Genomic DNA, 11,705 nt, shown 5'->3' with positions numbered 1-11,705 from the left:
TAATCTGTTTACCGATGAAAATTGTACGTCTGCTCAGCACAACTCAACCGCCCACAATCCCCTTCATTTAAAATGAGCTGAATCATCACAGTAAAACACCACACCTTCCTTCCGTTCTCGGTGCACTTTAGATGTAGAGTCATGTGCACACGCATACCATTGCCAAGTTAATTTCCACATTTATTTTATTCTGACCATTGGAAACTTATTTTGCGTCCAACTTGATGAAATTGCACTCTGAACGAAATCTGTAAGTGGGTTAAGTTCAGGGTTGAGTGTGCCTTTTTCTTTGTATCCACGTTTGCGCAGCCATTGTGTAAACTCAACCAGTGGCAATCCCATGTTGTCGGAGCTCATGGCAAGATGATGTTGAGTCTGCCAAATCACCGTTAGCACCCGCATTATTGACATTTTTTTAACCTGTTGAATTGCAGCTTTGCAGTTGTTCATAGTGTTCTAAAACTGTTATTTTAAAGCCAACGGCAGCGTAAAACGATGAAGTATTCAGGTAACCTCTTCTGTTAACGATATTTAAAACGGATGGAGAAATGCATTTGTTTTGGCGTTTGGCTTTCCCCCCCCCCGTCACTAAAGCTCAGTTGTTGGTGTTCTTGTATGTTTATTTTGGAAGGTGGGCTGTGCCTCCCCTGGTGTCGTGACTGTCTTTGTTTTCTTCCCATCTGTTCTGTCAGTAATTAGAACCGTGCTCATTTTATTTCTTCAGCTCCCTCGTAGTTCACTGAAGAGAATAAATCAATACCCTTTACCCATCCTTCCATGTTATGTTTTTTTTTTCTCTCTTCTTCGTCCTTTCCAGGAACCGGCCCAAAACCATGACGCATTTGCGGTCTAATGTTCCCGGTGTTGTTGTTTCGTAGTTCTTACACGTCACCAGTTGTTTTTATGCATCTCATCTCTATTTTTTTGTTATTATTCCTCAGCGAGAGCGGACAGGAAACATTGCCCAAATCCAAACTCTGATCCTGCCCTTTGTTTTGCTGGCCTGAGGCTCACCTGACGGCTCATCTTAACTCTGCTTCCAGCGAGAGGGTGTAGCTCAAAAAACCGCTCGTCTCACCATGTGTACCCCCGTTAATGTGCAGGTCTTGGAGAAGGACCTGTATTGCCATAGACTGGCATTGCAGGTGAACGACCTGAAGCAACACCTGAAGCAGATGATTCAGCTCACCGCACTGCAGGATCAGGATAACAAGCGCACGCAGAAGTAGGTTGACCGCACGCAGCGCGATGCGCGTTCTTACCTGAACGCCGCACGCCAAGCCTGCTCATGTGTCTGCCTGATGCACCGCATCAAAAAAAATGAATACAATTCCACACACACACGTTCAATTGCGTTCATTGCTGCTGATGAACAACTGTGCTTCAATGTGTGTTGTTTTTTTTGTTGGTTTGTTACAGAATGGTGAACATCTTGCTGCCCGCTCACAGTCGTCACAGAGTCGCGTTGAGCGCGGCCGGGCTGGCCGGTGACATGGAAGACCTGGAGAACCAGGAGCTGGAGCAGCTGGTTCTGCGGGAGAGGGGCGTGGTCTGGGCTGACCAGGACGCCGGGGAGCGGTGCGTTACAGAGGACGGGACGTCGGCGACCAGCGGAGACCTGGTGCCCGTCCTGTCGTTCTCCCATCTGGCGTACCATCAGAACAGCCCCTGCAGTGAGTCAGCGCTGCTCCCATTCAGGGCCAATAGAAGATTATTTGCTTATGTGTTTACCCACGGTGTTACGGTTCCCGTGAAAAAGAAAAAAAAAACTGATTGTACGGGGATGGCACGCACGTTTCGAACCGACATGGTACACCAGTCTGCTGTGCCACGTTTCAGTGTGCTAAAATCAGGTGTATTTTTCATCCGCAGAGGGGGAAAAAATAAGCCTGATTTCAGCACATTCAACAGGAAAAAAAAAGGCCTGAATTAAGAGTCAGAGCAGTTTATTCATCGAAAACAGTGACGCTTTATATTAGAGGGATTGTGTAATACAATCATAAAACTTATGCATTTAACTTTCGTAAGCATTTACAAAAGTGTATCATTGGCGACAGCGTATACTGGTGACTATCGAAGACTTTGGTGACTTTAGGGTTGATTGGTCGCTGAGCAGTGGAGTTCTAGACCGCAGTAAGGTTGGTACATTTCTAATATGAAACCAGCTTTACTGCGGTACGGTAGAGAACCGTGAGTACAAAGACTCAGCGGTTGTAAGACCCTACTGCGTCATTGGACAAATGTGCTGGCAAAAAAAACGAATCCATGACACACCTGACCTGTACTAGCGAGAGCACGTCCAACACGTTGAGCCGTTTTAAATGTAACCGGCCAACGAGATGGGAGTGAACCCGGTGGGGGAGAAATCTAAATACACGGTTTAGATTATCGCACTTTATGGCGCAATAATCTATATGTTATAAAACGGGTGGCTTAAATCAAGCGATCTGATTGGTTCCCAACTGTTGTATATTGAGCGTATACACACAGCTATGACGCCCGTTCAGTTTACAGAGTCCAGTATCACTCCGCGCCTAACTCTAACTGTTGTTTATTTATATATAAAAGCAATAGCGTTGTTCACTGAAGCGTAAAAAACATGTTGATTGCTGGAGAGGGTGGAAATGTTGTAAAGCAATAGGCACACGCTGAGTGAACTCTAACTCTACCGTCTCTAGCCTTCTCTCTGAAGGACGCTACAGTGTGTTGCATAGCAACCGCCGTACGCTTTGCAGGCAGCCAGGAGGGACTACTTTTTTGTATTCGTTAAAAAAAATGCTTTTCCGAGTTTCTCGCTTTTTCAAAATTGAGGCTGTCTATGACTTTCATTTCGCCATACTTACGTAGCCGTTTTATAAAAGCAATAGATCACTTCAGTCAGTGAAATGTTCTCATTATACCACAGTTAAGGGACAACGTCCCTTAACTGTGGTATAATGAGAACATACCACAGCCTGTCGTGATCTATTGCTTAAATATACCGTGAACCGAACCATGACTGACTTCCTCATTTGGAAAATATGGCAATGTCAAGGATTTATATTATATACACACATCGTTGTAATAATATGGGTGAATCTCATGATATTAGGTATGGGCCATGGCAGGCCTACAGATCCATAATCAAAGGTGCAGTGTGTAGAAATGTAGTGGCATCTAGCGGAAGGCACTTCTGCTGGAATGGAATATAATATTCATATCTATGTTTTAATCAGTGTATAATCCCATTCAAATAAGAATCGCTGTGTTTTCGTTACCTTTGGATGAGTCCGTTCTATTCTCCATGTTGCTGTGTTTCTACAGTAGCCAAGAACGGCTCTATAGAGAACAAGTCTTTTATTTAAAAAAGAAAATATTACTTTCCTGTATTATATTTATTTTGTATACTATAGATGTAAAGCTATAGGTTACAGACTAAATGACGTAGTACAATTCATGAATCAGGGGACCTCATCACTCTACTCTGTGAAGAGGATGATATCATTTAGGAACACCTACTGTCACCTTACTTAATATGTGCCTGTACAGGTCAACTTAGTCGTTGGAGAGGGAGGGTATGCAGTTGGTTGCAGTTTGCTGCCTCACTGCGAGACGCTAGTAGGTTCTCCACACTAGACCTTTAAACCTAATGAACCACACCTGGGTTTGCCCCGACTAGAACTCCTCTGTGATAAAGGCCTGCTGTTAGTTATAAATTCTAGCAATGTCCCCCATCAAGGGTGAAATCTTGTCACCTTTCAATGAAACTCACCATTTTTAATTCCACGTTGACCGTATGCTGCTCTGCTTCAGTCGTCTGATTCTCAAACTATTGACCAGATCCGATTAGCGCGGCAAACTGATCTCGTTCCACAAATCTATCCAGCCGTATTTCTAGAGCTCATCTCTGAATCCCATTCCACTTGGTCTCTTTTTAAAGTTACAAATGTAATGTCTTCCCAAAGATTTATCCGATAGCAAATATGTAAAGGTTTTGAGTTACCTGGTTGACGATATTATATTTTATTGGATTGGATTAATTTGTAAACCAGGTACCACAAACCTAACAAGAACGAATGGCCTGCACATAAACTAAGGTTCCTACCTTAACAGACAAGGTGTGTGGCATCATGTTGCTTTGGATTGGACTGTTTTGTGATACAGATGGAAGACGTACTCCCAACCAATGTTGGATATAGCAGTGTTGTGGGACCACCAAGCACTACATCTGGCCTACTACCACAGTTAATATAGCTTATACAAGACTGTAAATCATGCCTTTTTAGAAATTGTAATAGTTGATATGGCCCTCTAAACTATACATGTAACCTGTGACTTGGTGATTAAGTTAGTTGGTGTAGTTGTTTTCGAAGTGGGGGGTTTTGAGTTGGAGCAGGCTCAATGGTGCTCTAATTAGAGACAGGAGTCAGTGAAGCAAATATGAAAACAAACAAACACACATTATTGAGATCGTAATATTAACTGTTATATAAATATAATCGGCTCTGAATATCACTAACGGGTGTTTGTGTGGACCTTGGACAGAACACCTACAGAAAAAAAATGGAAGCCTGCTTGATTTGAAGCAACCCGCACATGATTTTCTTCGTTTTCAGTGTTTTTTTGGGTCCTCACCAATTGGCGCCCATGAATATGAGCTGCAGTCAGACATGAGATGTTAATTCACAGATGTATCAGCCAAGCAACTTAAAAACCAGAGGTCTTCTTAGAGCCGTGACTCACTTTCGGTAAAACATCCGTAACACCGACTTAATCTTGACCATCGCCGCCAAACAAGTTGTTAACACGTTTTATGTCCTATCACATTCAGTCTGGGTCAGCGTGCTGTTGTTCCGCCTAGCAACACCCGGGACATTCTGCGGAGCACTCCTTTATGACACACTAGCCGCGGCGGACAATGGCGCGTGAACCAAAGCCGGCCAACGAATCCTCCTTTAACTTTGATGCTGTCCATCATCCATGGGCCGGTACACTCAGCACCTGTCCCCGCCGCTCCAGCCCATTGTTTCATATTTTGTACCTTTTCTGCCCGGTGTCTTCACCTATTCTCACTCATGCGGTGTCATTTGACACTTTCATCTTTTGCCTCCTTTGAACATGCAGGTAATGAGGGTTCTCTGTGTCGCCGCCGCTGCTCAGGCGTAGAGTTATTTCTAATGCTGTCGAAATCATTTGATTGCATTTCTAATTTGGAAGACGGTTGAAGGTTATTTTATATTGTCTTTGTTGCAAAAATCCTTAATCAAGAGATAACCCGGTAAACTAAAAGGTTAATATCTGAATAGTGAGGGTTTTTAAGCCTTAAGTCCTGCTAGACACCACGTTGAGCACCGCCAGACCGTCCTTGTATTCATATTTGCATTTCACAATGAACAGTGGCCTTGGATTGGCTAGAAAGCAACTCATTTCCAAGTACGGCCTTGCGTTTTTCAAAAATCACTTGCGCGGTCTTCGCTCTTGTTGAACCCGATTTGAAAGTAACGCAAAAACTAATTATAATCTGAAAAGGCCTTCCAAACACACTCATGTTTATCTTACACCTTTGTCCCTCTATCGGTTTGGTACAATTGAATTGCTGCATAGATTAGTTCACTTTTGGCAGCAATTCTTGTTCTTCATGGTCTGAAACTCTTTCCCCCGAGCACTGATTGTTCCTGGCATTTAATTTTTCTAATGTTTTTTGACCAGTATTCTATTTGCAAAAAAATATATATATTGTTATTGTGAACGGTTATTTCCTGAAATATTCGGGGGGAAAATTAGTTCAGCATGTGTCTGGATGGTACTCATTCATTTTGTCCAAGGTTGGCAGGTTTGTTATTATCTCTGATCAGTGTGATGAGTAGTAAATTGCATTTTTGTTTTGTATTCAGGTGCAGAATTGCCCAATAAAATATCAAGAAGACTAGCACGCAGTTCTCCATCATCTAAAGGTAATTGCCTCCACTCTGACGGTAAAAAATCCTACATAGATATTCCATTGCTTTCTCTTCAGCGTCATTTCACCCCCAAAAAAAGATTTTCCCCCAGAATAAACTTTACATTTTAGGCCAAAATGAAATAACACGTAATACAATTTAAAGTTGGGCAGCTGCACCTACGTCCTGTTCTGGTTGAATGTTAAGTAATGAAATCTAGGGAACTCTCCAAGCCACTTCTAAGGAAGGAAACCACACATGAGGAACCTTTGGGGGGAAGGCATCAAGGGAGCGCTTGAAATATAGCCCTCCAAATTGACTGTAATGACATTTCCTGCAGACCAGCTGGAATATATGTTCTATAGATGCACATTGTGGGAAATTCATCTCATTAATGAAAAACATTAGAAACATTGGGTCTAATTGTGGTGTTTGGGCAAGTCCGGGATTGAGCTAGCTAGCCAACTACATAGGGTATTGGATTTAAAGTATTTTTTTGTTTTTTGTCTTTCCTAAACAAATTCCGAAACAATTCTGCTCATAGCTGATATTCATACGTGTCATTTGTCGAAGGGTCAGTTAGCAGAACGCTGCTTGTTGATTATGGCACCAAACATTGTAACGTGACTCTTCTCTGATAAGTTTCCTCATTTGCCAAAATCCTCCCACATACCAAATATACAAGAACCGAGAAGTAGTGTTTAGTCAAGAGGACATCTCTGTGTGTTATCAACGTCTTGATACAGCGCAGAGTAGAGCTGTTGCCAAACCTTAAATGTGCACAACATTACTTGGCAACGAAACTATGAAACGAAAAGCCCTCAATAGTGCGGGGAATCCCTGTGTCCTCATGCACTACGTTCAGATACCAGTATAAAGTACAGGCCCAGCATATCCTGTTCATTATCAAACACCCTCAGCAGAGTATAGTCATTATGTTTAATGTCTGTAGTTCCATACACATGTTTACCCTTGGGATTGTCCCTCATAGCAACACTCTTAATTGTCTTGCCTTTGCGCATAACTTTCTCATATCTGCGTTTTTTTAAGGTGTGTGTGTGTGTGTGTGTGTGTGTGTGTGTGCCTGTGTGTGTGTGTGTGCCTGTGTGTGCCTGCCTTATGTAGCATCTCATGTTGCTTTTTGCATTGCATTTCATGATTCCCACTTGTCCCTCTAATTAAACCAATTTTGGCCATGAAGATGATGATTTTGCATAATTAGGTGAGGCATACTCTAAGTAACATCATTAACAATAATGAAAGCTAAGAATGTTCTCCATTTATAATGTTCTCCCAGTACGTACCATAGTCCATTCCCAGTGTATTCCCCGTGTTGCTAGGGAGTTTATTCATGATGTCAACCGTGATTCCCTTCCTGGCCAAAGACACATCCCTAATTTGCTGTAAATGCCCCAAAATTGTATAATACAAATGTAGAAAATGCCCCAAACCATCAAAAAAAGGCATACTAAAAAGAAGACTAGTGCACTCTTGGAGCAGTCCTCACAAATCCCTAGCAGAAGTTAGTCTCCCAACGGGACCCACAAATGCGATACTTTAATACCATCCGAGAAATTGGATGATGTATATTGTAAAGCCGTCAATCTGGCGTGAGTTTTTTGACCTAACTTTTCTCTCTGGGGTTCATCAGGACCAGTGTCCATAAACCTGTTTCCATTTAGAAAAGCTGTGAATGCATGTACTTCAACATGAGGTGTGGGCTGATGGAACATCTTTCAAAGATTGTAGACGACAAAGAGTGAATTCTCAGAACCACACATGTTAACGCTCACAGGCGAAGGAAATGTCATAAACAATAGGCCGTGATGTCACTCTGACTCTGATTATGAACGACTATATTTGAATATGGAACAACAAGCCCAGCAATACATGTCACTGCCATGTCAGTGTTTTCCTTCTTAAAACACGCAGCGAACACACGAGAGGAGTTTGCGCTGCCAAAGACGGAACGGGCGACAAACTCGTTCACGTGGCGGCGTGAGAGAACCAAGTGCAGCAGCGTGCTCCAGGTGGGGGTGCTCTGGTTTGACCGTAGCGCCCGACTAATGCCAGAGAGCCCCGTCCAACACGCATGTCCTTTAGCGTACCGGGGCGCCGTTATGAATGCTAATGTGCCCCCCCCCCCCCCCCCCCGGCCACAGACTGCTCAGTCTCTGACGGTGGAAAAAAAAAAAGAGGGTTTTAAAGTGTTTTTTCAAAGAGTCCCGTCGATGGGGAGGCGTCGGCTGGCGTCGCCCGCAGTGCATCGCTGCGTACCGGGCTGATGCTGCTCCTGTAGCGTGCGAACGGGGCGAAAGACAAAGATGAATTGTCACATCGGTTTGTTTTTATTTCTCGTTTCCCACCCCGCCCACCCCGCCCACCCACCCCCCTCCCCCCTCCTCCCCCCTCCTCCCCCCCAGAGTTATTTATAGGGATCTAAACCTGACTCGTGTTTGTCATTCAGCCGGGCTCCCTCAGCTGTTACCTGCAGCCAATGGGAAGAGAGGGCTCCACCCTGCGGTCCGAGGAGCCAATCGGACGGCCGCTCTTGTTTTTGAGTGAAATGCTTTTATGAACGAGACTTAACTCCTTGTGGGCTGGACGCCACCGGCTGTATTTATAGGAATGTTTCAGCGTCTGGTGGGTTTTTTGAGCACGACGCGTTCCCGCCCGTGCACAAAGCCTTTCTGTTCCCCCCCCCCCCCCCTCGTTCCTTTCTCCTCCTCTCCGTCCCCCTGCATCCTCCCCTCCCGCCCTATTCTTTGCAGCAGCACTATTTTATCCTCGTCCGCGCTGCTGACGGATTGTCTGGCTTTGGCTGTTTCGATTCAAGCTCTCCTTCCTGCTGTGTACATACCCTCCCCCTCCCCCTCTCCCCCTCTCTCCCATCCCATCCCCTCTCCTCTCCTCTCCTCTCCTCTCCCCTCGGTCTATCCGGGCACCTAACCCCTCCCCGTCCCCTCTTGAGCTTCATTCATGAAAATGCAGATCCGCAGCAGGGCAGGGGGAAACGTCAACAGACGTAAACCCCTCGTCCCCACCAACCAGAACCGTGCAGCAGCAGCAGCAGCCGCAGCCACGCGACCCTAATTCAGCTGAGCTTCTACCAGAAATAGCAACTCATGCATGTATTAATCCCCTACAAGCCAAAAATATGGGATTGAAGAATCACTGCGGCCATTTATTGTGAGGAACCACTAGTCCGCATTTATCACCGACCGCCCGTCCCGCTGTACTGTATCCACTATGACTCAAATGGCTTCAATATTGCATTCAGCCGTCCAGGTTATATATATCGGTGAATACATTAGGTGTCCGTTTCGTCAACGTTCATTTCATCTTTTTGCCAGGCTGTGTTACATTTAGATTTGGTTCAAAACAATCCAATCGAATCAGTTTGTTGTTTTTTTTCGTTGTTTTTTTTTTCCCCCACATGTCCACTGTGGTAGACTGTTCATAATTACTCTGTAAAAAAGGGGGGGCAATACCGTCAATGTTTGTATATACATCAGTAATATTTTACAGCATGGTGTCTCCTGTAGAGCCCCGCTCCACAGCGTCTCCGGTTCTACTAGCAGAACACGACCACAGTGCACGTGTTAACGTGTTAACGTGTTAACGCGTTAACGTGTTAACGTGTTAGTTAACGACCGTGTGGCCGTGTGGGGTCGTGTTCAAACTCCAAAGTGGCAAAAAGCGAGCGGCGCTTGCGTTCAACGCGGGGGGGGGGAAACAACAACAACAAAGCTCGTGTGTTTCAACCTGAAACCCACCAGAGACGAGCGGCGTTGAAACGCCCAGGGAGGCGCGTGTCTCACCGTCACTTTCATCTCCCCCGGTTCAGGGGACCAGGACGCCCCCGCCAAGCGGCCCGCCAGACGGAACCTCTCGGCCACGCTGCCGCTGCCGCCGCCCGGCCCCGCGGCGACCGCGTCGGCGAGTCAACCCAGCCTCCGGGTCACGGAGGAGGGCGTGTTCCCGCTGCAGAGCACCCCCCTGCCGCGGCGCGCGCCGACCGCCGCCGCCGCCGCCCCCCCGCCGGCCGCCTATGATCCCAACATGACGTTTGAAGTGGCGGACGGCGAGGATCAAACGGAGGCCCACTCCGGGTCGTCGGCCCCCGCCGGCGCGTCGCCGTGGCGCGGCTCGGAGCCCGGCCAACCACACCTGTCCACGGCCATGGGGGCCGTCCAGGGCGCCGGCAGAGGGTGAGCAACGCTCGTCTTTTGTCCATTGCTGGATTGTTTGTTGTTTTTTTTTGGTTACCTTGCTGTACATTCTTTGCAAATTTTGCTGCTAATTGCAATGCACGTTTTTGTTTTGTTGCCTTTTGTTACGATTAACGGTAACAACGATGCTTTGATTATAGTTGAGATTTTTCTGTTTTGTTATGTACTCACACTCACTGCTCACCACTTCATAGCATGGGCATATTATGTGATTGATATATTGCGAATTATTTTCGTTAAATGTGTCATGTGTTTATTTACTCCCGTCCGCTCTACAGTCTAAAGATCCCGTCGATGCTGGACAGGCGCTGTGCCAAACCGCCCTACATGGCCCTGACCTCAGCGGCAATAGGAAAGCGTAAACTAAACAGGTGAAGTCCATAGTGGTTCCCCTTCCCGCCTCTCAATGACACACGATACATCGTTCATCGTATCTTCCGGGGTTGACCCATACGGAGAATGTCCAGCCTGTGATCTGTCCGGAGCAGACAAAAACCCGGTGTTGTCTTGTGTTGCTGTTGTCTAACACAATGTACACATCTCCGCAGCGGCGTCAGGGAGGAAGAAGCCACCGCTGTTGTGGCCCTCAAGCGCGTGAAACTAGAACCGGTGGTCGCCAGGAAACCGCTGAGGGTTCAGCGTGTTGCCGGTGAGTCGAAACACATCGGCTGCAAATCCAGTCTTTTAAAACAACGTCGTCCGGGAAGCATGTCCTGCAGCGGGGCCGTCCAGCTGACCCCCCCCACCTCCCCGCCCCCACCTCCCCCTCTGTCCCCTACCTGCAGGGTCGGACGAGAACAAGCCCAGGAGGGTGATGAGGAGCGTGTCGGCCGGGATGCTCAACGAGCTCGGGGCTCGCAAGTCCACCTCCACCTTCTTTAAGACCGCCCAGCAGTTTAAGAGAGTCATCAAGAAGATGTGAAGCTGATCCCTGATCCATCGTCTCCCTCTCTCTGTCTCTCTCTCTCTCTCTGTACATATCTGTCCATTCATTGTGGCACTTTTCACACTGCTTTTACAAAAAGGAAAAAGTCTTAACGTGGTTTCTTTAAATGTAAATAGATATTTTGCCTGAAGATTTCTTCCAATAAAGCTGTATAATTCCATATGTGGCTGTGTTGAGACTGATTAGTAAGAACATATCTGCTAGCTAGTTTAGCACCGGGGTCACACTTGTTTTTCTTCCGTGCATGCAGTGCAGTTGATGCACTGTTCTTCCATTCTTTAATGAATGGTTTCTGCTCCCACTGACCTGTGGTTTTATGTTGGGCCATCGACGGTTTGCCCTTCAGTGGTGAGAAACTGTCTGTACAACTGTTAGCATTCAGCACATAATTACCAAAAGATAACCAGGATAACGCTAAAGCTGTATTTATGTACGTGTTTTTAATGTCAGTCAAAGCACTGCAGGGTTCAGTCTTGTAGTTAGTAGTCAATAATCATTAGAAATTAATGGGGGGGGGGGGGAGGATAGACTATCCGAAGCTAAAGACAGACCTCCATCGTCTGGAGAAGACTAGACGTGTCACTTTGAATCCAGTCTTGCAACTTTCAT

At 46.1% G+C, this 11,705-nt stretch overlaps 1 protein-coding gene across 1 annotated transcript in view; it reads left to right on the top strand.

Moving 5' to 3' along the window:
* kif18a (kinesin family member 18A) overlaps positions 1-11,255 on the top strand; it is a gene marked incomplete at its 5' end in the record, with an annotated part of 14,806 nt that extends 3,551 nt beyond the window's left edge. Inside the window, 7 exons of the mRNA XM_084476388.1 lie at positions 1,104-1,225; positions 1,420-1,673; positions 5,874-5,933; positions 9,766-10,129; positions 10,429-10,521; positions 10,699-10,799; positions 10,936-11,255. Of these exons, the coding sequence (XP_084332514.1) occupies positions 1,104-1,225; positions 1,420-1,673; positions 5,874-5,933; positions 9,766-10,129; positions 10,429-10,521; positions 10,699-10,799; positions 10,936-11,072 (1,131 nt within the window). The 3' untranslated portion in view covers positions 11,073-11,255. The remainder of the gene's footprint in view (positions 1-1,103; positions 1,226-1,419; positions 1,674-5,873; positions 5,934-9,765; positions 10,130-10,428; positions 10,522-10,698; positions 10,800-10,935) is intronic.
* Between the last annotated feature and the right edge of the window lie 450 nt (positions 11,256-11,705).

The sequence above is a fragment of the Micromesistius poutassou genome, assembly GCF_964030765.1.
Source record: "Micromesistius poutassou genome assembly, chromosome: 12".
Taxonomy (NCBI): Eukaryota; Metazoa; Chordata; class Actinopteri; order Gadiformes; family Gadidae; genus Micromesistius; species Micromesistius poutassou.
Note: the sequence above shows the minus strand (reverse complement) of the source record. Positions and strands in the feature narration are given on the sequence as shown.